The sequence below is a fragment of the Eretmochelys imbricata genome, chromosome 3, assembly GCF_965152235.1.
Source record: "Eretmochelys imbricata isolate rEreImb1 chromosome 3, rEreImb1.hap1, whole genome shotgun sequence".
Classification (NCBI taxonomy): Eukaryota; Metazoa; Chordata; order Testudines; family Cheloniidae; genus Eretmochelys; species Eretmochelys imbricata.
The window spans coordinates 75,595,912-75,622,567 of NC_135574.1; the positions used below are offsets into that span (position 1 = coordinate 75,595,912).

The 26,656-nt window shown below is 39.3% G+C and overlaps 1 protein-coding gene across 4 annotated transcripts in view; it reads right to left on the reverse strand.

The window, feature by feature from the left end:
* Nucleotides 1-1,935: 1,935 nt before the first annotated feature.
* USP45 (ubiquitin specific peptidase 45) overlaps nt 1,936-26,656 on the reverse strand; it is a 99,988-nt gene continuing 75,267 nt past the window's right edge. For 3 of the 4 annotated variants that reach the window (XM_077812858.1, XM_077812859.1, XM_077812861.1), the window contains 7 exons: nt 25,909-25,965; nt 24,373-24,519; nt 21,549-22,233; nt 18,645-18,742; nt 6,178-6,264; nt 5,535-5,688; nt 1,936-3,396 (listed from right to left, as the gene is read on the reverse strand). In XM_077812858.1, coding sequence (XP_077668984.1) covers nt 3,266-3,396; nt 5,535-5,688; nt 6,178-6,264; nt 18,645-18,742; nt 21,549-22,233; nt 24,373-24,519; nt 25,909-25,965 — 1,359 coding nt within the window. In that variant the 3' untranslated portion in view covers nt 1,936-3,265. The remainder of the gene's footprint in view (nt 3,397-5,534; nt 5,689-6,177; nt 6,265-18,644; nt 18,743-21,548; nt 22,234-24,372; nt 24,520-25,908; nt 25,966-26,656) is intronic. The other variant, XM_077812860.1, reaches the window with a different exon arrangement.

Below are 26,656 nucleotides of genomic sequence, written 5' to 3' on the forward strand. Positions count from 1 at the left end.
CACAGAATCCTGAGACAGCTGGAGGAACCTAATAGCTCCCAGACTGTCCAGTGTATCTGAAAAAATGCCCTTAGAAAAATGTTTTGAATCTTAGCAAGTATCGGATACTATGCCACTAGAACCTTTGGAAGCCTGTGTCATCTTCTCTCTCAATTCCTCATGCAGAATGTGTGTAGCTGTGAAGCTATGAACAGATTTTTGTTTGTTCAGAGTAAGAAACAGAGTAGGGTTTACCGTGGGAAAACTATTGCCCTAAGTACGGTAGTTAAAAAGTTATTGAAGGAGATGTAAGGCTTGAAGTCTGTGCCTTCACTCTCTCATTTTCAACCAAAATCATTCTCCATATAAAGCTATAAATCCATTGCAGAGTATGTTTTCTGAAGTTTCAAATTAATTTTTGCTCCATATTTGCTGTAGCTTCTGCCACACACTGCCAGTGTTTTTCATGTTTCAGCTCATGTAGCTTTTTCTGCCAATAACAGAAGTCCAGCAGGGACAGTAATAAGCATCTTGGAGAGATGTACTAATAGTTTTAGGGTTAGCTTCTGTTTTCACATCATTTCACTTAATTTGTTTGTCTCTTTCTTGCTGACAAGCCTATACAGCATAAAAGCAAGGAAATGTGTGCCTGGGCCCTAATGGGCAAGTTGTCCCTCTTCTTCCACGGCTGCAGCAGGATCCCTGGCAGCAGAACCCAGGCATTTCTATTGCCTGGGGGGCAGAATTTAGGCAGGCCACTCAGTGGGTGCAAACTGATTGGAGAGGAACAGAGACCAGCTCTGGGAGAACTTCATGACCTCATGCAAAGTGATCTCCTTGGAGCTGACTGGGGCCAAGAAAATCTCTGCAGTTGGATCCTTCAGTCTTGCATCCCACAAAGTAGTGCTATTCTTAACAGAGATTTATGTATGCAAATTCAGTGGTTCTAATACTGGACCATTGGGGTTCTGTGGAGCCGATTCCGTCACAGTGGTGAAACTTCTCTATCAGCATTCAAGTGGCATGTTTTGTTTCCTGGGAGTCCCATCCACATTAATCGTACGAGTTTCAATCAACTATGTAGAAACAGAAGAAGAAGAAGAAAAAGAGAGAGAGAGAGAGAGAGAGAGAAAAGAACACTTCTCTGCGCCCTGTGTGGCTTTATCTAGATTAGGAAAAGAGGTCAAGGGAACTAATGTATTAGTTAACTCCAACCTCGCCATGACCTTTTCCCTAGTGTAGATTTTGGTCAAGACTTTTTACCTCACTTAGGTGGTTGAGGTTGACCCTTAGGCTCCCACAAGGGTTGACCGAGACCAGCTAAACCGAAGTAAGAGGCACTAATTTGAATCTACTCTGCGGGAAATGTCTGGGTTAGCCAACATATATTAGCTAACCCTTCCGTAACCTCAACTTCTTCTAAACAAAGCCTGTATGACCAACTAGCTCCAACTAGCCATTAGCTCCTCTGTATCTGCTATACAGCCCACGGGCTCTAAGACATTTATGCCTGCCCTCCCACACTGGAGTTTTGCCAGGTGGATCTACATGGCAGTGTGTGTTACCATGGAACACTGTTCTGCAGCATGCGGAATATGGAGTCCTCCTGTGCGGCCTCTGCTCCTTACCTCTGAGGTAGGTAACTATGGTAGCTCCTACTGCTTTTCAAGCCTTGAATCCCTGGGGAAAGGTGGGATTTGGCTACCTGTAATCTGTAGGCTGCTTTAATTGCAGTGCTGGACGTTGAGAGTTCTGCAGTAGGAAATGTTGGGGTGAGGAGAACTGGCAATTAATTTTCACCATGAAACTAAATGTTTCTACTGTTGAAACAACAAACAGAAACAAACACAAAGCATTTTATTTACCAAATAAATCGGTAGTTGTGACGGACGGGTTGCAAGCTAAACAGAATCTGGTTATGAGTTAGCTAACTTCAATAAATTATCAGACGACCTAAAAATTAAAATAACCAGTTTAATTATAAGGCTGAAGACTGACAGAAATTATTGTCTATCACATTTGGGACAGAAATAATGGGTCTGCCAAGAAAAATAAGTGCTAACATTATGGCAGACATAATATGCTAAACAGCCAGAGTATTAGGGACAAATTCTGCCAGTGGACATCCTCACCCTCTCCATTGACTTCAAAGGGAGTTGCCTGTACCTGTTTGAGGGCAGAATTTGTCATCTACTGTCCAACTCTCACACATTGAAAAAATAATTTGTCATTTATTACTTCTGTGAGAAAGTAATCACCAACAGATGAACAAATTTGTTTTTAGAACCAATAATTAGTAACAAAATTACCCAGTTGTGCTTGAATAAATGTATATATACACACAAGCTCACTATATACTGTACATGTGTAATCCCAACCAATATATAGCAGTTTTGAGTTTTTACTACAATACAAAACTATTTGTAATGTTCTCTTATGCCTGAATAAATACAATGGCTATATATTAAATCAGCAGACTTACAAATGATAGACTTAAAGCATAGTTATTCCACAGGTATTAAGAGGGTAGAAAATTCCTATAATAATGCCATCCAGAGACAGCTCAGAGCATGTGTATCAAACCTAATTGGATTTTTGAGAGAATACAAACCCTACATATTCTATTTGCCATCAGCAAGCATGACCTGGTAGATGCTATATTTTTCAGTTTTCCCAGTAGTACATCAGGAAATTACACTGCAAAATTAGCCAATCAAGGTTGTCCAATGTCATCATTCCATTCTGGAAGCACTGTTTTCCAGATAAGAAGTCTGGAAATACACCATGATGCAAATTTGTTTGTAGAAATCTTAAGATAAAATATCTAACCCAGCAATTTGTATGATCTGAACTAAATCTCACTGAAGATGAGTAATTTTGCATTACTACTGTCCATTGGGAATCAAGCCACTTAACACTACCAACATCATTTTCATTCTTAACTGGTTTAAGATCATGGGGGAGATCGTGGCTCCACTGAATTCAATGGCAAAACTCCATTGACTTCAACAGGACCAGGATTCCATCCTTTGTGTCATTTACTCTCTATCTCTCTCGCTGATACAGGGAGTTCAGGAATTTTAATGTTTGGCAAAATGCACATTTTAAAGCTAGTGTTGGGGTATTGATAATCAGCTTGATTGAAGTTCAGGGTCAAAGTATGGTATGTTTTCTATTACAGGGCAAATTAAGGCACAATATTTACAGGTACTGCAACCACTGCAGCATGTAAGTAAGATAGACCAAATAACTATTACCATTTTTCAAATTAAACTGGTAAATACTCTTACAATATTCTTTCATAAAACAGCAGATAAGCCTGTGAATTTAGTACTCTTGATTCTGGAACCATCTGTACATGGACATCACTAACATACACCCACTGTCCTGCTGATCCTCCCACAGCTTCCTTTAAACCTGAAATGCAAATGCAAAGAGTTACTATTCACCAGCTTATACTTTTACTCTCAAATTACACAATGGTTCTTCACAGAAGAGGTGGGAAAATACCTTTGAACACATCAGTTATTCATGATTTAGAGACATACGTAATATTTGTTTATATCTTAAGTTTACACTGAATAAGTTTAGGGTTTTTTTTTTTGTTTTTTTTTTTTTTGCTTTGTAACCAAATAAATGTATATTGGAAAAATGTCATATTGGGAGGAGCAGGTGAAAGATAATATTTATTCAGAATACGATCATTGTTTTATGCCATTCACAAAAATCATATTTACACTGGATAACTGTCATATCACTTTTTTGCCATGTCTTTTCTCAAAAAGCAGCCTGTCCTCCTTTGAGGTTTTTTCAATTTTATCAATTACATTGATAATGTATCGTACACAGGGTCAATTCTGAGAGAGAGAAAAAGGAATATTTCAGCAGTTATTTGATAGCAATTTAAAAACACTACAAGGATCCACTAGGCTCCCATGAACTTTCAAAGAGAACGAAGCGACTAGTGGATACTTAAGTTTTCTTTTAAGAAGTTACGAAGGTTCCTTCCCCACTCTGAACTCTAGGGTACAGATGTGGGAACCTGCATGAAAGATCCCCTAAGCTTATTCTTACCAGCTTAGGTTAAAACTTCCCCAAGGTACAAACTTTTACCTTTTGTCCTTGAACCTTATGCTGCCACCACCAAGGGTTCTAAACAAAGAACAGGGAAAGAGCCCACTTGGAGAGGTCTTTCCCCCCCAAAATATCCCCCAAAGCCCTACACCCCCTTTCCTGGGGAAGGCTTGATAAAAATCCTCACCAATTTGCATAGGCGAACACAGACCCAAACCCTTGGATCTTAAGAACAATGAAAAAAGCAATCAGGTTCTTAAAAGAGAATTTTAATTAAAGAAAAAGTAAAAGAAAAACCTCTGTAAAATCAGGAAGGGAAATACCTTACAGGGTAATCAGATTCAAAACATAGAGAATCCCTCTAGGCAAAACCTTAAGTTACAAAAAGACACAAAAATAGGAATATACATCCCATTCAGCACAACTTATTTTATCAGCCATTTAAACAAAACAGAATCTAACACATATCTAACTAGATTGCTTACTAACTCTTTACAGGAGTTCTGACCTGCATTCCTGCTCTGGTCCCGGCAAAAGCATCACACAGACAGACAGACCCTTTGTCCCCCCCTTAGCTTTGAAAGTATCTTGTCTCTTCATTGGTCATTTTGGTCAGGTGCCAGGTTGCGAGGTGCAAGGTTATCTTAGCTTCTTAACCCTTTACAGGTGAAAGGGTTTTTTCCTCTGGCCAGGAGGGATTTAAAGGTGGTTACTCTTCCCTTTATATTTATGACAGAAGTCAATACATCTCTAATCCTTTTCCTTGTGGAGAGATGGGCTTCTAATATAAAACAATTGCTAGCGAGGACTGGCAGTGTTTTTTCTAAGACTGACCCCCCTCCCACCAGCCCAATTCTCCTGCCTAAGAATAAGCCAGCCATTAGTTGGTAAAGCTCCTGGCATCTTCTCCTTCCCTCCATTATTTCACAGGATAGTGCACCAGGAATATATATTTCACTGATGCCTCACTTCAAACTTCTGTGCCAGAAGAGTCACCAGAAGAAATTTTCAATCTTCCATGGAATAGTATTTCTTACTTCTCACATTAAACCAGAGTATTTGGTATTTTTACATACTGACAATGTGCCAAGCATAGCATGAGACTCAACACAAAACAGCTTCTGTTTCAAATAACTTCCAGTCTAAGGGACACAGAAGAGACAAGATCCACAGAGAAGGAAATAACTTGTTTTAAAAACTGTTACTGACTCACTTCTTGTAGGCACTGGGAAAGAAGTGAGCCTTTAGGAGGGACTTCAGTGAAGATGACTTGGTATTCCACAGGTAGGGAGTGGGTGGCATAGAAATTAGTGTTTATATATTAGGTTTAATAAACAAAAATTAACAACTTGTGTGGCACTGCAAATTATGAGAAGATTCAAGGCCAAAGTGTTTATTCAATATAAGAACAGTGACTGGATGAGTTGTGGCAATGATCAATTTTGTTTCCTTACAGAGACAGAAGGGTTTGTCGGACATACCTTGAACATTTCTATTGCTAGCAATATGCTCCAATAATTTCTTGCAAGGTGTTCTGACTTTCACATATGCTGCATAGTGACCTCCTCGCATTGAGCCACTGTGCTCCACTATTCCATAAAGAGTGTACAGAACTCTTGCTGCATCTGTAACGTTCTTATTCACAAAATCATAGAAAGTAAAGATAAATTGTATAATTTCATAATGGATTTTTATAACAATATATATGTTAACACATTTCAAATATTACAGTAATAAAGGGAGCAAATAGTTGATAAGTACTGTAGTTTGTTAAGTATATTTTGCAATGCTGAAATAACTTGAGAAACAAGTGAAGACTATGTTATTCAAAGTTCAATAACTAAATCTAGTTTTGTTGGAAGCACTGATAACTAGCTGTAATGCTACTGTGTTCATTTTAAAACATTAAGTGGGACAGATCCTCCTCAACTGATTTCAATGGAGCTATGCCAGTTTATACCAGTTGAAGAACTGATCCTAGATTACTGCTTGAAGGCATTCATTTTGTAATTTCTTTGGGGTGAAAATCACAGTTTAACTTGTATCCATAGCTACAAAAATTAAACTATAATAAATTAATGCTTTACAATAAAGACTCTAAAATGTATTCTTAATATACTGTACCTTGCAGGAAGCAGAACAAAATGGTGCTAAGTCTAAAATTAGTGGGAAATCCACATGTCTATTTACTTTCCGTAGACTCAAACCAGCCTTCAAGAGAAAATAAGAGTATGAAAGAAACATTTTTACATAGCTGCCTTTTAAATCTAAGTGTATTGCATCAGTATTAGAATAACCTGATAAGACAAAACAGAATACAAAATCTATAATGAATGTGGATAAAACACATTCTTTATACATTCGTTTTTCATCTCTTCAACATTACATACAAAAAACCCCTATAGTATAGGAACATTATTTTGGTTTCCCGTGGAACCTTAATTCTGCCCCTTTGTATGTCCATTCTGTGCAATGGAGGAGACAGGATACCATGGAAAAAGTAGAATGTGAATAAATGATATTTATTCTTAAACACCATCATACTGCATATACACAAGGGGACAGAATTCAGGTTGCACAGGCAACCATAAATCTGAAATTTCCTAACTTTTAACTGTTAATTTGGTTGTAAAGTCAAGCATGCTATTAACATGTTAATGCAATTTTGTAGGTTTTTTATTTTTAAAAGTTAAAGAGAAATAACATTGTACTATATACAATTGTACCAACTCTCTATCACACATCAGCCAGTGTTTAGTTATTTTTGCATATTGCCAAAATTTTCCAAAAGAAGGACAATGTTCAACAATTTATATCTCAGAAACATTTTAACAGAATTTCACTGGACAAAGAAAAGGCACTACACTTCTTTGGATCCAGAGCTTGATCCCTGCCCAAAATTTAAAGGCCTGCTGCAAACAATGAAGGTGGTAGAGCGTCTTTAAAAAAAAAAAAAAGTCACACTATTTTTCTATCCTGGAAAGTGTTAAGACAACCTAAATATAGGTGTTACTACCAGCTCCCCCTGCGGCTCAAGTAACAGATTGGTGAACAAAATGTAGCGAAGGAATATGCTCCATAGCAAAATGTATGATGCAAAAGACTAAGTGCACTTCAGCTGCAACAGAATTCAGATTTTGACTGAAATCATAGTCAAGGCTGTTGAATTTAAATCAAGGTTTCCTGCTTGCTGATCTAAATTATGATTAAAATAAAAGACTTAAATAATTGCTTTTAATCTGGTTTTACATTTGCACATTTTAGTCATTTTCCTAAAGAAAGGCAAGTCTAACATGGTATTTCTTTTTAGTAATCAGGAGACTACACTAAATCTATACATATTTATTTAAGCAATTATATAGCGTAACAAACATTTATTCAGACTCTTGATTTCTACAGTTTTATGTTAGAAAATAGTGAATGATGCATTTCTTTTTTACTAGAGGATTATTAATTTTTTGCTCATGATTTGTGTCAAGCTGTATTGAGATGGACACTGGAAAGCAATTAAAAATTCACAAAAAAGCATTTTGAAATTGCTTATCAGATAAATAAAACTACTTTAAATGTACTGGATACATATGAAAAAAAGTAAGTTTATCAGAATATATTATGCATTTAAAACCCACTCATTTATTAAACATGAGAATTACTGTCAGTAGTTTGTGGATTTAACTGATTGGTTTGGACACCACAGCCTTCAAGACTTTAGAACTAGTAGATCTCATACTCTCTGATCTTGTTTTTACTCAGGCTGGAAGAGGAAAACAACCTCTCATGCTTTTTCAACTCCCAGTTTCTTAACTTTGTATTAACTATCATTGAACTGAACTAGAATAAACCAAAATGAAGAAAATATTTACTCTGCATTCACAGACAAGGCTACTGCTACCAAAAGCTGTCAACAAACTTGGGTTTCAGGTGCTTAGACAGTGATTTCCATCAGTCCGGTGGTTTGATTTTCTTTAAAACACCATCTTCAAACATTTACTAGTTGAGCATATTTTTACTTAATTTAAATTATTTTAATAGATTATAGTAAGACAGTAACATGGAAAAGAACTAACTAGGAATGTGCTAAGAGTCTCAATAATACGACTGGTTGTTACCTGATTGAATAACACAGACAGAAGTTTGTTTTTTGTACTAACAATAAACCTACTCTGATCTCAGAGAGCTATGACAATATGCATACTTGTTGGCAGCCTCGGCAGTGTCCAAGGTCTGAATGGGAATTAAGTTTACAGTAATCTCATATGCCCTAGAAAGGATTCCTCCAGGTCAAGGTTGAGTCACAACTGCAGGACACTGGTATGACTTGTGCTGTCAACTTTTCTGTGGATAAACAGTCGCCTTCAAGTGTCTAGGGCTAACTGGCAAACTAGCACTAAGTTTACATTAAAAGTTTTCTGAAAAGGATAACAAGTTTATAGAGTTTTAGTACTAAGAAAGCTTTCTGGTTGTGAAATGGTTTTCAAGAACTTAGGGTTTATAAAAAGCCACAGTGATATGCAGCTGAATCAATTAAAGGCTATGTATCACCGTAGGACAGATATAACATACTGCTTCATCCAGCCTGAGGTGGCCCACACATGAACTTATGCCCTGTTTCAACACTACCCTGAATCTTGGCTCCTGCACATGGTAAAAGGAGGACCAACACCCCAGCTGGATCCTGGACCTCTCAGCTCCTGGTTGGAAGTTTTCTGATGAAACTTAGTTTAATCAGAATATACCAGCTTGATTAAGTGAAATGTTTTGGCAAATCTATTACAGATTCTGAGAACCTCACACATTTCCTTTCAGGAGCACTATATGTTACAGTGTTTCTGTTGGGATATACATACATACGTACATATATACACACACACGCATTGTGATTCATATATCCATATCATATGTTATAAGTCATTGAGGACTGGTATGAATGACACGTGCTTGACAAAAATACGTGTGTTGCAAGTTGGCAACCGAAGCAAGAACTTAAGGTCAAGAACTATTAGAACGATGTGCGCAAAAACAATCTTGTTATGTTCTGAGAAAAATATGGATAATCAGCAGAAAAGGAAACACCACCAGCTGGACTGATATAAAATTGTATAAGAATTGGAGGAAATGGCACACCTTGGATCATGGTGGCCCATCCAGGATTGTCTCTTTGGAATTGTGTGGGTAGAAGGCCTAGTAAACAAAGGCAAAGAACCGATGATGTGACGGAATGGACTATAAATGGTTGCCTATGATTTCTGCAAATCGGAGTAGTTTATTGATCCAGAGCCCTGTGTGGATATAGATGTGGTTTTTGCCAGTTCCCCACATCTTATGATTGGAAGGAATCTCGACTGGCCATCGGGACCATTCTGACCGTTGCACTCTGGTATAGTATGTTTGGGGTGTGAATGTGGATTGAGTAAGCTTTGTTTTGTAATCAGTGAAGACCATTTAGAGTATTATATACCAACACTGTGTCTGGTATCTGCCTGCTCCCCATTCCGTAGGGAGAACTCTACTGCGGGTCTAACATGTGGTGGAGAATGCGGAAGGGGGAGAGATATTAAGGAGTGCCGGATTTCGAGACAGGGTCTTACAGTGTTTGGGGGAGTCCTTATTTAAGACTAATAAGGGTGACTCCTTATTTGTGAGAAATTTTTGAGAAAAAAAAACCCAACAAGTGTGGAGAGATACTGCTTGGTGTTTTTGTAATAATGTTTAATACACTATTTAAGAAGAGAAGTAATGGGGTGGAAGAGGCACCCCAGTGGACTAAAGTTAAAGCTCCTTCTCTGTTAGAGAAGGAGATTATTGCATTTGGGACATGCCCTTGGATGGAAGGTGCAGTGGAACCAGATGTAATATTTGATACTTAATATTTAATATTTGAGAAATATGTACACCTGTACAAGCCTAATGCCAGTAAAAACCAAATGGCCGTAATATGGCTGTTGTGGCAAGCTGTAAAAAAGGCAATTGGATGTAAGGGAGAAGTCTGTGCAGAGTTACAAACACTACAAGAGAATTTTAAAACTTGCCAGGAAAATTTGGAGCGGGAAGTGAGACAGACACAGATAAATGCAAACTCAGAACAAATGGGGAAACAAAACAGGGGAATTGGAGAAAAGAATGATGGATTGGGAAAAGGTTAAAGCAGACAAAGATAAATTAGACCATCAAGTGATAGGAATGAAATAGTTAATCTGAGATTTGAATAAGGAAAAGGAAGAGGAGATCACAAGCGTCTCACAGTTGGTGCCAGAAAACTATGGCAGCATTGAAAAAGCAAGTGAAAATACAGGAGCTGAAAGTTGCGGCTGTGTGTCAAAAAGAGAGAGATTTGGATTTGGATTCCAATGATATTTGGTATGGAGAGGATCTGCAAAGGGGTCAAGAGAAAAGGAAGTTTGACTAACTTTGAGAGGGGCTTTATACTAAGTTGAGGGAAGAAACTGTCTGGGAGAGCCTAAGCCAGAAAAGTCTGTAGCAGTGATAGAACGGAGATCAACCCTTAAGGATGTAGCAGGGGAGATACAGTCAGAGCAGTCAAAAATAATTCTTGTGAGTTCGTCAGACTTACAGTTGATGGTAAATTAGACTCAGTGAATATGAAAAATTTGGCAACATGGTTAGTACAGTGGGCAGAGTTAGGAGGAACAGAGAATTTAAATGAGTGAATTTTATAGGTTAATCAGGGCAGTTACCACTGGAAAGATTAGACAGGCAGTAGATCAAGTGAAAAATGCTTTTGGACAGGCAGCCAGAAGCACACCAACTGATACCATGATTTATTATGCTGTTAGGAAAAGTGATAGGTCAAAGACTCATGAAGGTGTTATCCAATGCAGATTACATGAAGCCTGGAGATTCACCCAGGGATTACCTGTTAAAGAGAATAACACTGGGATTATTGGCTGGAGAAATACAACCGGTCACTAATCCCATGCCAGAGGTCGCCAGACATGTCACAGCTGATTGTTTGGTTGCAGTTAATTTGAATCACAGGGAATTTTGGAATTATGCGTTTGAAGGATTGGACAGAAATTTATTAGCGATGTCTACTAATATGCCACCACAGAAACAATATAAATATCCTGTGCAAGGAGAGGCAGGAATTGAGAAAATAATGGAATCATTAGAACAACAGGGCACTATTGAAAAGGGGAATTCCGCACACAATAACCCAATTTGGCCCATATTAAAAGTCTCAGGAGATTGACAGTGGATTTTAGACAAATTAATAAAGCTACCCGCCCCATGACACCGATAGTAGCAGATCTACCGCAAGTGATGGCAAGAGTACAGGGGGGCCCTAAATGGTGCTCTGTCATAGATTTGGCAAACTGTTTTTTTCACCATCCCATTGCATCCCGATACATGGGCCCGCTTTGTGTTTACTTTTAAGGGACAACAGGACTTATTTAAAAGAATTCCCCAGGGCCTACACTGCGCTCTGGCTATTGCGCACCAACATGCGGTGCGAATGCTGGATCAATTATCCAAAGAGGATCAGGAGAATGTCACTTCATATGTAGATGACATATTAGTGGGGGGGGGACACTGAAGAGGAGGTTACTGAGAGGACAAAAAGGTGTTGAGACTCATCCAGGAAACTGGTTTCAAGGCTAATAAAGAGAAAGCCCAACTACTGCAGAGGAGAGTGAATTATTTGGAGGTGACCCGAGGGAAACAAGGAATTCAGGTCAATCAACAAAAGGTGAAATCACTAATGAATTTACCAAGGCCAGAGGATTCTCATGCATTGAGGATGATGTTAAGAGGGTTTAACTATTTAAGGAAACACCTCTGGAATTTTGCCATTATAACTGGACCCTTTTTTCTTTACTAAAAAAGATAGTAGAATGGGAGTGAGGGCCCGAACAAGAAAAAGCTTTCTGTAATTTAAAACAAGCTTTGATGCAAGCCCCAGCATTGAAATTCCCTGAAATAAACGAGCCGTTTGTGATTAAGTTGGCAGCAACCCAACAGGGTCTAGCAGCAGTACTAATGCAGGAAACTGACAGGAAGTTAACACCGGGAGCATACGGATCTAGAAAATTAACCCCTACGGAGCAGCAGTTTGGGATCTGTGAAAGAGAACATTTGGCTGCTGTGTGGGCCACTGAAGCTTTTGCTTTGACTAATGGCACAGCCCCTATTATAACACAAACACCTCACTCTCCCCTGAAGTATATTTCATCAGGGAAACTGCAGGGGAAAGGAGTATCAAATACCACGATGGCTCAGTGGACCTTGATGTTAACTAGCAGAGATGTTACTTATGAGAATAACAAACAAGCAATGTTACCATATGCCCTCCTGATGGAAGGAGAGGAGCATGAATGCCCACTTCCAGAAACCGAACCAAGTTAGTTGAAGAAGCACTCCTGGTAGATTAAGTGTTAAGCCTCAGGGAAAAAGAGGTTTAGTTTACAGATGGTAGTTTATATCATGAGAACTCTAAGCCATATAGGGGATATGCTGCTGTATAAATTGATGGGGAAACTATTTCTGGTTCTACGAGTATGACTTCAGCTCAGGGAGCAGAGGTCAGAGCTCTTAGCAATCTGCTTAAACAGAAAAATTATGTTGCAGACTGTCTATATGGATTCAGACTTTGCGGTACAAGGACTGTTATACTGGATTGGGATTTGGAAAAAGAAGAATTGGGAAACAGCGGAGGGGGAAAATTTGATACAAAAGGAGAACTGGAAATCTATCTATGATTGGTTGAAAAAACACACAGGAAAATTAAGAGTAAGACATATTAAAGGTCATCAACAGTGAGAAGGGAATGAAAAATATTGGAATGATAAAGTGGATGCTTTAGCTAAATTAGCAGCAAAGGAACCTTTGGGAGTTATGACAAGTTTCAGAGTAACAGCCGTGTTAGTCTGTATTCGCAAAAAGAAAAGGAGTACTTGTGGCACCTTAGAGACTAACCAATTTATTTGAGCATGAGCTTTCGTGAGCTACAGCTCACTTCATCAGATACATACCGTGGAAACTGCAGCAGACTTTATATATACACAGAGAATATGAAACAATACCTCCTCCCACCCCACTGTCCTGCTGGTAATAGCTTATCTAAAGTAATCGTCAGGTTAGGCCATTTCCAGCACAAATCCAGGTTTTCTCACCCTCCACCCCCCCACACAAATTCACTCTCCTGCTGGTGATAGCCCATCCAAAGTGACAACTCTTTACACAATGTGCATGATAATGAAGTTAGGCCATTTCCTGCACAAATCCAGGTTCTCTCACTCCCTCACCCCCCTCCAAAAACCCACCCCCATACACACACAGACTCACTCTCCTGCTGGTAATAGCTCGTCCAAACTGACCACTCTCCAAGTTTAAATCCAAGTTAAACCAGAACATCTGGGGGGGGGGGGGGGGGGGGAGGAAAAAACAAGAGGAAATAGGCTACCTTGCATAATGACTTAGCCACTCCCAGTCTCTATTTAAGCCTAAATTAATAGTATCCAATTTGCAAATGAATTCCAATTCAGCAGTTTCTCGCTGGAGTCTGGATTTGAAGTTTTTTTGTTTTAAGATAGCGACCTTCATGTCTGTGATTGCGTGACCAGAGAGATTGAAGTGTTCTCCGACTGGTTTATGAATGTTATAATTCTTGACATCTGATTTGTGTCCATTTATTCTTTTACGTAGAGACTGTCCAGTTTGACCAATGTACATGGCAGAGGGGCATTGCTGGCACATGATGGCATAAATCACATTGGTAGATGTGCAGGTGAACGAGCCTCTGATAGTGTGGCTGATGTTATTAGGCCCTGTGATGGTGTCCCCTGAATAGATATGTGGGCACAATTGGCAACGGGCTTTGTTGCAAGGATAAGTTCCTGGGTTAGTGGTTCTGTTGTGTGGTATGTGGTTGTTGGTGAGTATTTGCTTCAGGTTGCGGGGCTGTCTGTAGGCAAGGACTGGCCTGTCTCCCAAGATTTGTGAGAGTGTTGGGTCATCCTTTAGGATAGGTTGTAGGTCCTCAATAATGCGTTGGAGGGGTTTTAGTTGGGGGCTGAAGGTGACGGCTAGTGGCGTTCTGTTATTTTCTTTGTTAGGCCTGTCCTGTAGTAGGTAACTTCTGGGAACTCTTCTGGCTCTATCAATCTGTTTCTTTACTTCCGCAGGTGGGTATTGTAGTTGTAAGAAAGCTTGACAGAGATCTTGTAGGTGTTTGTCTCTGTCTGAGGGGTTGGAGCAAATGCGGTTGTATCGCAGAGCTTGGCTGTAGACGATGGATCGTGTGGTGTGGTCAGGGTGAAAGCTGGAGGCATGCAGGTAGGAATAGCGGTCAGTAGGTTTCCGGTATAGGGTGGTGTTTATGTGACCATTGTTTATTAGCACTGTAGTGTCCAGGAAGTGGATCTCTTGTGTGGACTGGACCAGGCTGAGGTTGATGGTGGGATGGAAATTGTTGAAATCATGGTGGAATTCCTCAAGGGCTTCTTTTCCATGGGTCCAGATGATGAAGATGTCATCAATATAGCGCAAGTAGAGTAGGGGCTTTAGGGGACGAGAGCTGAGGAAGCGTTGTTCTAAATCAGCCATAAAAATGTTGGCATACTGTGGGGCCATGCGGGTACCCATAGCAGTGCCGCTGATCTGAAGGTATACATTGTCCCCAAATGTGAAATAGTTATGGGTAAGGACAAAGTCACAAAGTTCAGCCACCAGGTTAGCCGTGACATTATCGGGGATAGTGTTCCTGACGGCTTGTAGTCCATCTTTGTGTGGAATGTTGGTGTAGAGGGCTTCTACATCCATAGTGGCCAGGATGGTGTTATCAGGAAGATCACCGATGGATTGAAGTTTCCTCAGGAAGTCAGTGGTGTCTCGAAGGTAGCTGGGAGTGCTGGTAGCGTAGGGCCTGAGGAGGGAGTCTACATAGCCAGACAATCCTGCTGTCAGGGTGCCAATGCCTGAAATGATGGGGCGCCCAGGAGTTCCAGGTTTATGGATCTTGGATAGTAGATAGAATATCCCAGGTCGGGGTTCCAGGGGTGTGTCTGTGCGGATTTGATCTTGTGCTTTTTCAGGAAGTTTCTTGAGCATATGCTGTAGTTGCTTTTGGTAGCTCACGAAAGCTCATGCTCAAATAAATTGGTTAGTCTCTAAGGTGCCACAAGTACTCCTTTTCTTTTTGGGAGTTATGGTAGTTACTAGAGCTCAAGCCATAAAACAGGATGTTAAACCTGAGGAAAGATGGGGAAACTGGAATATACAAGGTGGACATGCAGTGAATAAGAAAACAGGAGAGGTAAAGTGGCTACCTGACAAACTTAAAAAAGAAGTGATTATTAACCCGTGTCACTCTATGGCCCACCAAGGAATAGAGAATACTCTCTTTAAGGTAAAACAAATTGGAATATGGCCTAAGATGCGAGAGGACGTAGAAAACTTTGTTAAAAACTGCATAAGATATGCAGCAGACAGGAACAGACCACCGAATTCGGGATCCTTGTTGCACCAAAGAACTGTGGGACCATGGAGTAGAATACAGGTGATTATATTGATAAATTGCCTAAGACCCAAAGGAGGAATCAGTGTTCATTAGTGATAACAGATTCCTTTTCTGGATGGGTGGAGGTGATTCCCACCAGAAATCATACTGCAGAGACCACTGTCAAAAAGTTATGGGAAGTAGCGTTTAGTAGATATGGAACTTCAAAAGCAACTGATTCAGATTATCACTTCTCCTACAAAATGTGGTCTATTAAAAGTTTATTAAAAGCTTTAGGACTAAAGCAACAACTACATATCCTCTATCATTCTCAATTGTCAGGGACAGTAGAAAGGATGAATCAAACTATTAAACAAGCTCTATGCAAAGTAGTGCAAGAAACTTGCAAAGATTGGGATGATAAATTGACAATGATGTTGGCGGCCATCTGAAGTAGTGATTGATTGGGTACTGTCTAACAGCCTTATCAAATTTTATTTGGAAGGCCTATGAGATTGTGGAGCCCTTTACTGTACCCAGAAGAAGAAGAGGTGGTATCAGTTACCCAATGGGTAAGGGAGTTTCCGATAGAACTTAAGAAAATGGAATTTAACCTGACTGATGCCACTGAAAAAGCAAGAGACTATGTGGATTCTCGTGTAGCTCAGGATAGTAAATTATGGAAAATCGGAGATAGAGTAATGTATTTGAAATTAATATAGAAAAATCGTGTCCTGGAGTCTAGATGGGTTGGACCATTTTCCATCATAAATAAAATTTCACCTACTGTAGTGCAGATTAACAAGGGGGAAAAGGGAAAGTGGGTCCACACATCACAATTAAGGTTATGGCCTAAAGATTAAATAACGTTCCTTTCTTTTTCTTTTAGTTTATCTTACAGAGGGAAAGGAATGCCCAATTGCACCGGAGATTATCCTGTATGGCCCTTGGATTTGGAGTGTGGATACGGTGCTTTAATTTTTGTAATTGGTTTATTGCTTATGCTTGCTTTGCTTTGCATTGTGTGCTTAGTAGAAGAATTGTGTTGTGTGCGTTACAGTTTAGGGAGAAAAAAAATAATACTGGCGCCCGAGCGAAGATAGAAGAGGTTAGCGTAAGTATTTAGAATAATATGGCTGGAAGCATCAGCCATGGCTTCACTATTGAGGATCTTCATAATTCAAAAAGGGTGGAAATATGATTTTTGGCTTTTATGTTTTTTTGAATATTTGGGGAAATTTACGGGTACATGGATGTACATATGGGAACACCTCTAGGATGGAGGTATGGATCAAAGGGAATAATACATTCAACTATTCATGGGACATAATGGGAAAAACAGGACCAAACAAAACCGATGTAAAGAAAAACTTTTTGAGGTAAAATTTGAAATATGGTGGAAAAATGGCAAAAATGTGACATGGGAATATCTAAAGCCAAAAGATTTGGAAGAGCAATGGAGATATTTGTACATACTAAGGTGGGGAAGGTCACCTAAGGTTTAGATTTAGTTATGACGAGAACAATCTGAATATGAGTACTCTGAACTGTACCTTTTGGAGTTTGGGATTTGATGTAGTCACCCTTGATGTGACTAATGAACAAGAATTGGCTAATACTCGTGGGATAGAATGAGTCAATGGCTTTTAAATTATGGGAATATAGCGTAATGGCAAATCCTTCCATAATAAGATTGAGCTGCTTTAGGAAAAGTAATGGGGGAATATATTTTCGGGGATATGGTTGGTTTTTTGCATTTATCGATCAGACACTAGTAAACAAGATTGCACCAAGAATCATGGCAGACGAGCCCTCATATAGGAGGGGAGAAGTAATCGAAGCCCCAACTATTGTGGATCAAACAATCTGGTTGGAAGGAGTGCAAGTAAACGTTAAGTGCACAACATCCAGAGTGCATGCCATGTGCCTTGCATCTATTACAAGTGCAGCAACAACAATAGGGAGATGGGACTATACGAAATAAGAGAGGTATAGGGGAACATATTGTAGGTAATATTGGTGCTGGAGCTGGAGTTTTAAACTTATTTGATATTGAGACATTACAAGGGAAAATGTCAGCTTTGGGTAAGATTTTGGGTCTATACAGACAAATGTGACACAAAATATTGGTGCATTATCGGAACAAGGAATAAGAAACATGTAACTCCAGTTGAAACAAGCCCAAGCCTGAAAATGTCTCTAAATGTAAATCTATTTGGTGTGTCTGAGACTGACAATAAAGCTACTAGCAATATGATGTGTACAGATGCAAACTTATGGCATACAATACACAGAGAGAATGGTTAATCTGTTAAGTAATGGGCAACGGCCTTCTGAGTGGTTCAAAGATCCTCATATATGGAATCAACAAATTGCAGAATGGAAGAAATATATGAAGTTTAATTGGGATCAAGCCACTCTGAGGGGAGACTGGAAAAGCAGAATGCTGTTACGCAACACAGGGAAGCAAAGAAAAGCACCAATGGCCTGGGTGTTGCAAAAATTATTAAAGAAGCGTTATGGTCATCCTGTAGGGAGACCTCTATTGCGGGTCTAACATTTCCGAAACAAAATTTTGGGGATTTGCAAGAAATTTTGATAAAATTTGGTTGTGTTCCAATTTGTAATGAAACCAATTCCAAAATACCAATATTTCTCAAGAACTGAGAATCCTGAGTTTTGGCCAGCTCTGCCTCCCCTTAACCTAGTTTCCAACTTTCACACCTGGGGCTTCCCCAACATCTCCAACCTGGCTCTTCCTGTATTCTACAGAAGGAAGCGAGGCATCTCCCAAAATTGTCTCCCCCATTCACTGACTGAACCAACATAGCCCAAGTGGGGTCTGAATTAATAGGATTAGCAGCTAGTGCTCAAACCCACAGCCCCATGCTGCAGACTGCTGTCTCTCTTCAGTAGTCATTTAGCATGGCCAGAATAACATGGCAGTAGCCAGCAGGTTGCTATCACTGTACTTTCTTTCTTAAATAAGAGAAAAAACCAGCAGTCCTACAAAAAACCCTTAACATACCCCTGTGTGAAAGCCCCTTCTGTACATCTCTAGTAGGTACAGACAGTCTGTTACAACAAGTTCTTTCAATAAGTGAATTTAAAAGAACAGATTTTTTTTTACTTTTACCTGATGGAATCTTTTCAGATGGAGAACAAGAATGGCAGGAACCGCAGAAATCAGCAGTTGTTTCCGGGCATTAGTGTATAAGCCTTCGGTTTTCTTTTCTGTAGTGCACACAGTATAAGAATTATAAAACAATCCCATAATTTATAAAGATTGAAGTGATCACACAGAATAGTTAAAACAATTGAAAGGCATGTGCACAGAGAGAAATCTAGTTTCTAATGTTCTTTTTTTAAATCAGTTCAACATGTTTCACTGTTTACACCCAGCAAAAATACTTTCTGTATGTGATACTCACTTAGTGAACTTAGGAACACAACACCAAGAAACAACAAGTGGAATTTTTGGTGGGAATGGCAGTGAAAGGAAGAACATTTTCTGTTTTGTATTATTTTAACACATGACCCTACCCACTCTTGGCCACTATTATGATCTCTCATCACACAAGTTAGCACAAGAAACAGCATTCCCCCCTGTTCTATAGCTCAGCAATCAATGGCTCAGACACTTGCTCAGAAGAAACGATGACACTTCAGTGGTAAAAGCTGAGCATTTTAAAACTGGTCTTGAATTTGGTTCTTGTATTCATAAATACTGGTGTTGACAAGACTAAGGTTCTGATTCTACAGAGGGATCAAAATGGTTGGATCCTTATGTGCCTATTCAGCAGGATGCTGGGAGGGACAAAGGTCCACATATACAAGTCCGAGTTTATAATCTGAGATACTGCTGCACAGAACTGCAGATAAAATAAAAACAATTGCATCCTTTTTGTATCAATATCTATTTATGTAAAGCTTGTTTACAATTACAAAGCATCATTACTGAAGATGTAATTGCTGATTATTACAGTAAAGTACATCAAGTTATATTTGTATTTCACTGTATTATGTTGTAGTAAAAGACTGCATTATAATGAGTAAATTGATGTATTGTTCAAAAGTTTCCTGCTACGTACAGTAAACACAGGAGCAAGAATATTTGTTTGAGAGGTCACCAAGTCTAGCCCCCTACACTGAGGCAGGTGGAAGTAAACCAACACCATTCCTGACAGGGGTTTGTCTAACCCATTCTTAAAAATGTCCAACAGGGATGTCACAACTTCTCTTGGAAACCTATTCCAGTGCTTACAAACCTTATAGGTAAAAAGTTCTTCCCAATATCTAACCTAAATCTCCCTTGCTGCAGATTGAGCCCATTACTTCTTGTCCTACATAAAGCTGACAAGGAGAACAATTGACCACAGTCCTCTTTATATCAGCCATTAAAATATTTAAAGAGACTCATCAGGTTCCTTCCCAGTCTTCTTTGCTCAAGACTAAATATCCCAGGTTTTTTTGTTTTGTTTTGTTTGTTTTGTTTTGTTTTTTTAAAAATACCTTTCCCTATAGGTCAGTTTTTCTAAACCTATTATTTTTTGTTGTTCTCTAGACTCTCTTCAATTTATTTATATCTTTCTTGAAGCGCGGTGCCCAGAACTGGCCACAGTACTCCAGCTGAGGCCTCTCCAGTGCCAACCAGAACACGTCTTTGTAACACGATGCTGGTTTTCCGCTTCCCTCTGCCTGGCTCGCTGCTCTGCCTCTAATTTTTGGTGCTCACGCTCTCTCTCTCTCTCTCTCTGTTTGGCTTCCCATTTTTGGTGTTCCTGTGCTGCTCTCTCAGCCTCCTGTTTTAGGCCTTTTTGCCCTTTTTCCAATTTAGCCAGCTCTAACTTTGAGGTTGCTTCGTTGATCCTCAATTTAAACTTCCTTTGTTTCTCACCCAAAATAAACAAACAGAAAATAACAAACTGTAGCCTTCCCTTGATTGATCCCAATCTTCTCACTTGAGAATCGCTTAAAACTATTTTAGCAGCCCTGAAAGTGTAAATCACACTTAAAATAGCAAGCTGTGTGAAGATCCTGTTTGTTTACACCAATCTGGGGTGCAATCAAGACCAGTGAGAGGTTGTGTAACCACCTAGCCAGTAACCCAGAGTGCCTTAAATGCCCTGCTGCTGTGGTTCACTGCCCGGCAGGGATGCTGGAACAATTTGTATAGTGGGGGTGCTGAGAGCCATTGAACCAAACTGTAAACCCTGGATACGATGGAAACTACTTCAAGCAAGCGGTGCAGCCACACTGCCAGCACCGATGTTGAAGGCCAACAAAAGCCAGGATACAAGCCAGCACTGAGCGTCTGTGCGCTGTGCAGCACTGGTTCGGTGCTCTGACCCCAGCAGCCTGCCTACAGCACGACCGTTTCACCCTGAGCTCCAACACAACGAGCAGATGGTAACCCAGGCTGGTGGAGACCAGGGTGAAACGGTCGTGCTGTAGGCAGGCTGCTGGGGTCAGAGCACTGAACCAGAGCTCCATAGCACACAGACACTCAGTGCTGGCTTGTACGCTGGCTGTTGGTATCTGGGCAGTGAACCACAGCAGCAGGCCATTTAAGGCACTGGGGGTTACCGGGCAGGCTCTGACACCACCTCTCTCTGGTCTGGACTGCACCCCGAAATGTCAATCTTACATATGACAGTCTGTTAATATACCCAGAATGATATTAGCCTTTTCTTTAACCCCTAGATCCTTTTCAGCAGCACTACTGCCGAGCCAGTTATTCCCCATTTGGTCGTTGTGCATTTGTTTTTTTTCCTTCCTAAGTGAAGCATTTTACACTTTTTATTGAATTTTATCTTGTTGATTTCAGACTAATTCTACAATGTTCAAGATTGTTTTGAATTCTAATCCTGACCAAAGTGCTAGCAACCCCGTCCCACTTGGTGTCATCCACAATTTTATAAGCATACTCTCCACTCCATTATCCAAGTCATTGCATAGTACTGGACGCAGGGCAGACCCCTGAGTGTGTTAAAAGAGAGTTGTTTAAATGAATAACACATACACAACATTAGCACATTACCTGTGGTGTGAGTTTTGTTTTGATACTTCTGTTTCCTTTCTGTACAATTCTCACATAAAAGCTTGTTGTTCCCCATTAAAAGCTCCATGGATGTAAACTGGTAGAGGCAGGACTGAACAGAACATTCTTTAGAGCTAGTTATATAACTTTGAGAAAGGGTCTGAAAAGCATTTTGAGGGCTTTGGGACAAAGGGGACTTTTCCACTGAAAACACTGAATTGTTTGACAGACTTAATGATGGATCCTCACTGATGGGTTCTTCGCTTTCGTTTACAATACTGTTGAAGCTAAGCTTAGCTATGGCACTGGTGATCATCTCATTATTACTGTCACTTGGTTTGCTGTGTGGCAGTCTAATGTTTACTAAGTGGTTAAGCCCGTCAACATGTAAACCAGACGCGTTACTGGATCTACCAGTAACTTCTTGCTTAGCAGCACTTTCACCTTCTGAGGCTTCGCTGTCTGCATCAACGCTACTTTCGGAACGGCTGACTTCTTTTTCACTGCCTTCAGTCTGACTTCCATTTGCTGTGGATTCAGTAGCTGTATTTATGGCCTCAGAATACAAAACTCCAGAACCACCTTCTACTTCAAGCTTTCTTTTCTCATGCATGATAACTGGACTTCTCTCCTCCTCCCCAGAGGAAGATTTCCTGGCAAGACTTCTTTCATGATTTAACTGATTCTGGAAATTGCCACGATATTATTTCAAAGGGGCGTGGGAGAGAAACAGAAAAAAATATACCAGTGAATCGAAAGAGAGTCAGCTATCATTAAGCAGCAGTAAATACAACTTATGACAGACACTTTCAAAACACAATAAAACCCAATACTTTGATTTATCATCCAGCTATACAATTATTATTAATAATTAATTAATTAATTGGTTTGTATTGTGTTAGCAGCTAGGCGCCCCATTCATGGATCAGGACCCCACTGTGCTAGACACTGTACAAACAAAAACACAAAACAAAACAGTCCCCTGCCTCGAAGACCTTATAGTGTATAGACTTGATCTCCTAAATTCTTTAGATAATCTCGTGCTTAAATGTAGATCCGTACACCGGGCAGAAAGAGATTTTACATAATTAGTGAGATCAACATTTCCTGAGACCAATCATATCAAATTTGTGACACTATAGCTTCAGCTGTGGATGGTAGTGACTCTACATTCTTCTCGTAAACTTGGACTGTTAGTTTAGTTGGACTGATTATACATTTTGCTGCCAACAAAGAAAGAAATAGCACTCCCAGATTTCTAATCATTTAAATTTTCATGGGACCTAGGCTGTCTTGTTCATACAAGAATTCTGATTTAAGATTTTGAAATATATTGAATTTTACTTAAAACTGAGAAATTCCATTATATTAAAAAATCTTTAATAAAAATGAACAAGAAAAAGATACCCAAAAAGATCTTTTCAACAAACTTTTTATCACTTCAAAATTAGTAAAAGGATTCACAAACTTTCTCCAGCTAGTACCAGTATGTGTGCTCCTTCCCTTACTCCCGCAGCCATGCGGACAACTGTCTCCAGCCAAACTACAGCAACAACAGAGGGGTGGACTACACTCTCTCTCATGAGCTTCATATTAATGTAGAGCGAATGGCAGAAGCATAAGGATTTCTGAATCACAGAACCACACGAATTAGACATGGGACAGATTTATTAGGTCATTTTTTCTATAACTGGGAAAACAAAGTTGCTTCCTACAATCTATTAGAGAGTTTTGTCTAGCCTAGACTTGGAATACTAATTTTAAATGAATCCTGTATTTAAAAATAGTATTAAAAATCAGATTTATAGTTTGATTCATAATTCACTGACTGAAACCACCTGCAGAGTTTTATGCTTCTGTCAATTTTATTAATAGTTTCATATACATTCAGGAATTGTTTAAGTCATGTCAGCATTGGTATTCTGGCATATTCTAATAATCTGCTGGACCCTACATACAATAAGAAGGCTTACAAAAAGCATATTCTAAATGGAGAACATTAATACCAATCCAAATCCTCTGTCACATATGTCATTATTAGCCATAATGCATACACACAACATGGAGTACAGATTTCCTTTCCTCTGCAGAGCTCTGAAAATTTTTAAAAAGAAAATGCTTTCTTGTGAAATACTATAGAACAGAGCACGACAAAGGAAAGAACTTCAGCGTTAATGATCATTTTTGTTAGTTTGGCAGATCTGCAGAATGTTGTGCCACCATCAAGAAGGACCCTGTTAAGGGGCTGAACTGTGATTCCCAAGCCCTTGGGCAACTGGAGGCTGAGTGCATCAAAGAAGCCATGTTCTCAGTCTCCAGGGGGACGGTGCGGGCTGTACTATTCTTGTAGCACACCCTGCCAACTGATCCACCAAATGGCACCAATGCTGACTTGCCTGCTCTCTCTGCCAGCATTACCACGCCTGTGATTTCTGCCAGAAGCAAACTTGGAGGATAGCAAGAGGTGGGAGGTCAACGAAACAAAGTCACATGAATTAAAAACTAATCTAGAGAAAAGATTTCACTTTTACAAACAAAGCCATATTTTCAAACCACATGGCACCCCAATCACTGATTTTTCATGCACATAATGTTCTATATATTGTTATAAATCTGTAATTTAGCTATTTAAAAATATGAACTTTAAAAATTCCAACATCTATAAAGCTAGAAGTAAATATGCAGCAGATCAATTTGAAGTTGATTTTTTTAAGCCTCCCATTCACTGTAGAGTGTTAAGCACACTAGAATTCTACTTTGTTACCTGAAACATTTGAACAGGGTTTGAATATAAAGTTGGCCAGCAATGCCGTTACTTTCTTACCTTATCTTTTGTTAAAGAATGTCTCCTGGTGATTTTTGGTTGTTGATTATTTGGCGCAGTAATAGAAGAGCAGTTGAACTGACCAAGATCTGCCTCTTGTACATTTTTACATTTACTTGTCCTTCCCAAAGGCACGGGTTTTGAGACCTAGAAATAAAATATTATGACTTAGGAAAGAAATTACATAAAATCCTGTTTTCCTTGTATCCATAAAATAACAAAATGCAAGTTTCTTAGTTGTTTGCAGTGTTGTAGCCATGTTGGTTCCATGATATGAGAGCTCTCCCTCAGTTTCTTAGTTCAATTTTTGAAAAGTACTAGTCTAAATAAAGCCACATTCTTTGGTTAATTGGCCTCTGACTTGTGATACACAACTGCTTTCTAAGTTTATAGAACATAACCCACTATACAGACATATTTGAAGGACCACCTGAGATCCACAAGAGGTGGGAATTAAATAGTGATCTACATCTAGACAGTACACACACACACACACACACACACACACAGGGCCTGAATCAGCCCTGGGAAAACTGCAGTGACACACAAGGGCCTGCAGATATAAAAATGGGAACTTCCATTCCCAGGAAAACAATATGATCAAAGAGGCACCAATTCCACTCATTCTCAGTAATCCTCAAACACAAGTTAAAACTGCCTTTCCCTAGTAGAACCACTGGGGCAGAGTGGTGGTGAAAAAACTGTATCTTCCCCACAGACAGAATTCTCTTGGAAGACCACTGCCTTCACAGATGCAGAAGGGTGAAATTTGCAACCGGGGTCAAACAAACAAAATTAACAAATAATTGTGTTCCAGCCTCCAACCATCAGTTCCTTTTTTACTTAAGTTATTAAATGCTCTCACAAGCATACATGTGAATCTACAGGGGAGGAGCTAAGAAGGATACTTAAAAAACAAAAAACAAAAAACCCCGCCAAGACTTTCTTCCAATTAATGAAGAGAGCTTATAAAACTGTGCACTAATCATTACATTCAAAATAATGATCTAAAATAAACTGGAACAATGATATTCATAATGAACCAATTTTTACATTACTTCATCACTTCGGTAGCCTTCAGTGAGAGTTGCGGGTAAATCTTAGAGCATTTAAATACTACTTTAGTCATTTCTTTAGATATAGAAAGCAACAGATTGGGAACTGACTTTTCAAAAGCTTCTAAGTACCCTGAAATTGGTTTGCATTTAGTCTAATTTAACAATAATCTGTTTGAACGTGTATGGGTATATGTACTCAAAGTATTATAAAACTAAACTCAAAACAACATATATGACTATTTATGAATTGTTCTACATTTAGGCTAATTTAATATGATACAGACACACTGTACATATTTTATTTTTATACATATACAAATTACATAATCATATATTACATACACACACACACTCTAAGGTTATAAATCAAAACAATGTGTATCTATACTTTTCTATACACACATTTTTATACAGATGTATAAAAACATACTCCAGCAGAAGCTGTGATTATTTATTAAATATTTGATTTGTTTCTTACCCTCTCCTCTATTATAGGAAGTGAAAGATCAATGAAAGGTTCCTTTACTGTGGAAATCTTGGAGGAAAAGACAATTAAATACAAAGAACTGTATTAGAGTTCTAGCATGAATTTTCCATGTTTCTATTATAGTAGAAACAAAACTATACAAAAGCTAATTCTCAGGTGCAAGATCTTTTTAATTAGAATGAAGAACTTTCTACAAACATAGTGCTAAATATTTACTTAAAGCTAACTGTGATTTTATTTTGGGTCAGTAAGCATTTGAGAATGTGATGTCAAATTTCAGTGTATAAAAACACTGAACAAAGTCATATCCCTGTGATCCATACACAGAAAAGAACTTCCCTCCCGACTCAAAGAGTGTCATAAGAACGGCCCTACTGGGTCAGCCCAATGGTCCATCCAACCCAAGCCACTATCTTCTGACAGTGTCTGGTGCCAGATGCTCCAGAGGGAATGAACAGAACAGGGCAATTATCAAGTGATCCATCTCGTCGTTCGGTCCTACAGGCTTAAGGATACCCAGAGCTTGGGGGTTGCATCCTTGACCATCCTGGCTAATAGCCATTGATGGACCTATCCTCCATGTCAGTTGCCTCTAAGTATTCCCTCACCTGCACAGGCTCTCTAAGGGTGTAGCAATACATGAGAGGGCACGAGGTAAGCAGGGGAGATGCATCTTGTCCCCATCCCAGAACCCAGAGCCAACTGAAAAGATAGGGAAACCCTTTGACAGGGAAGTCCC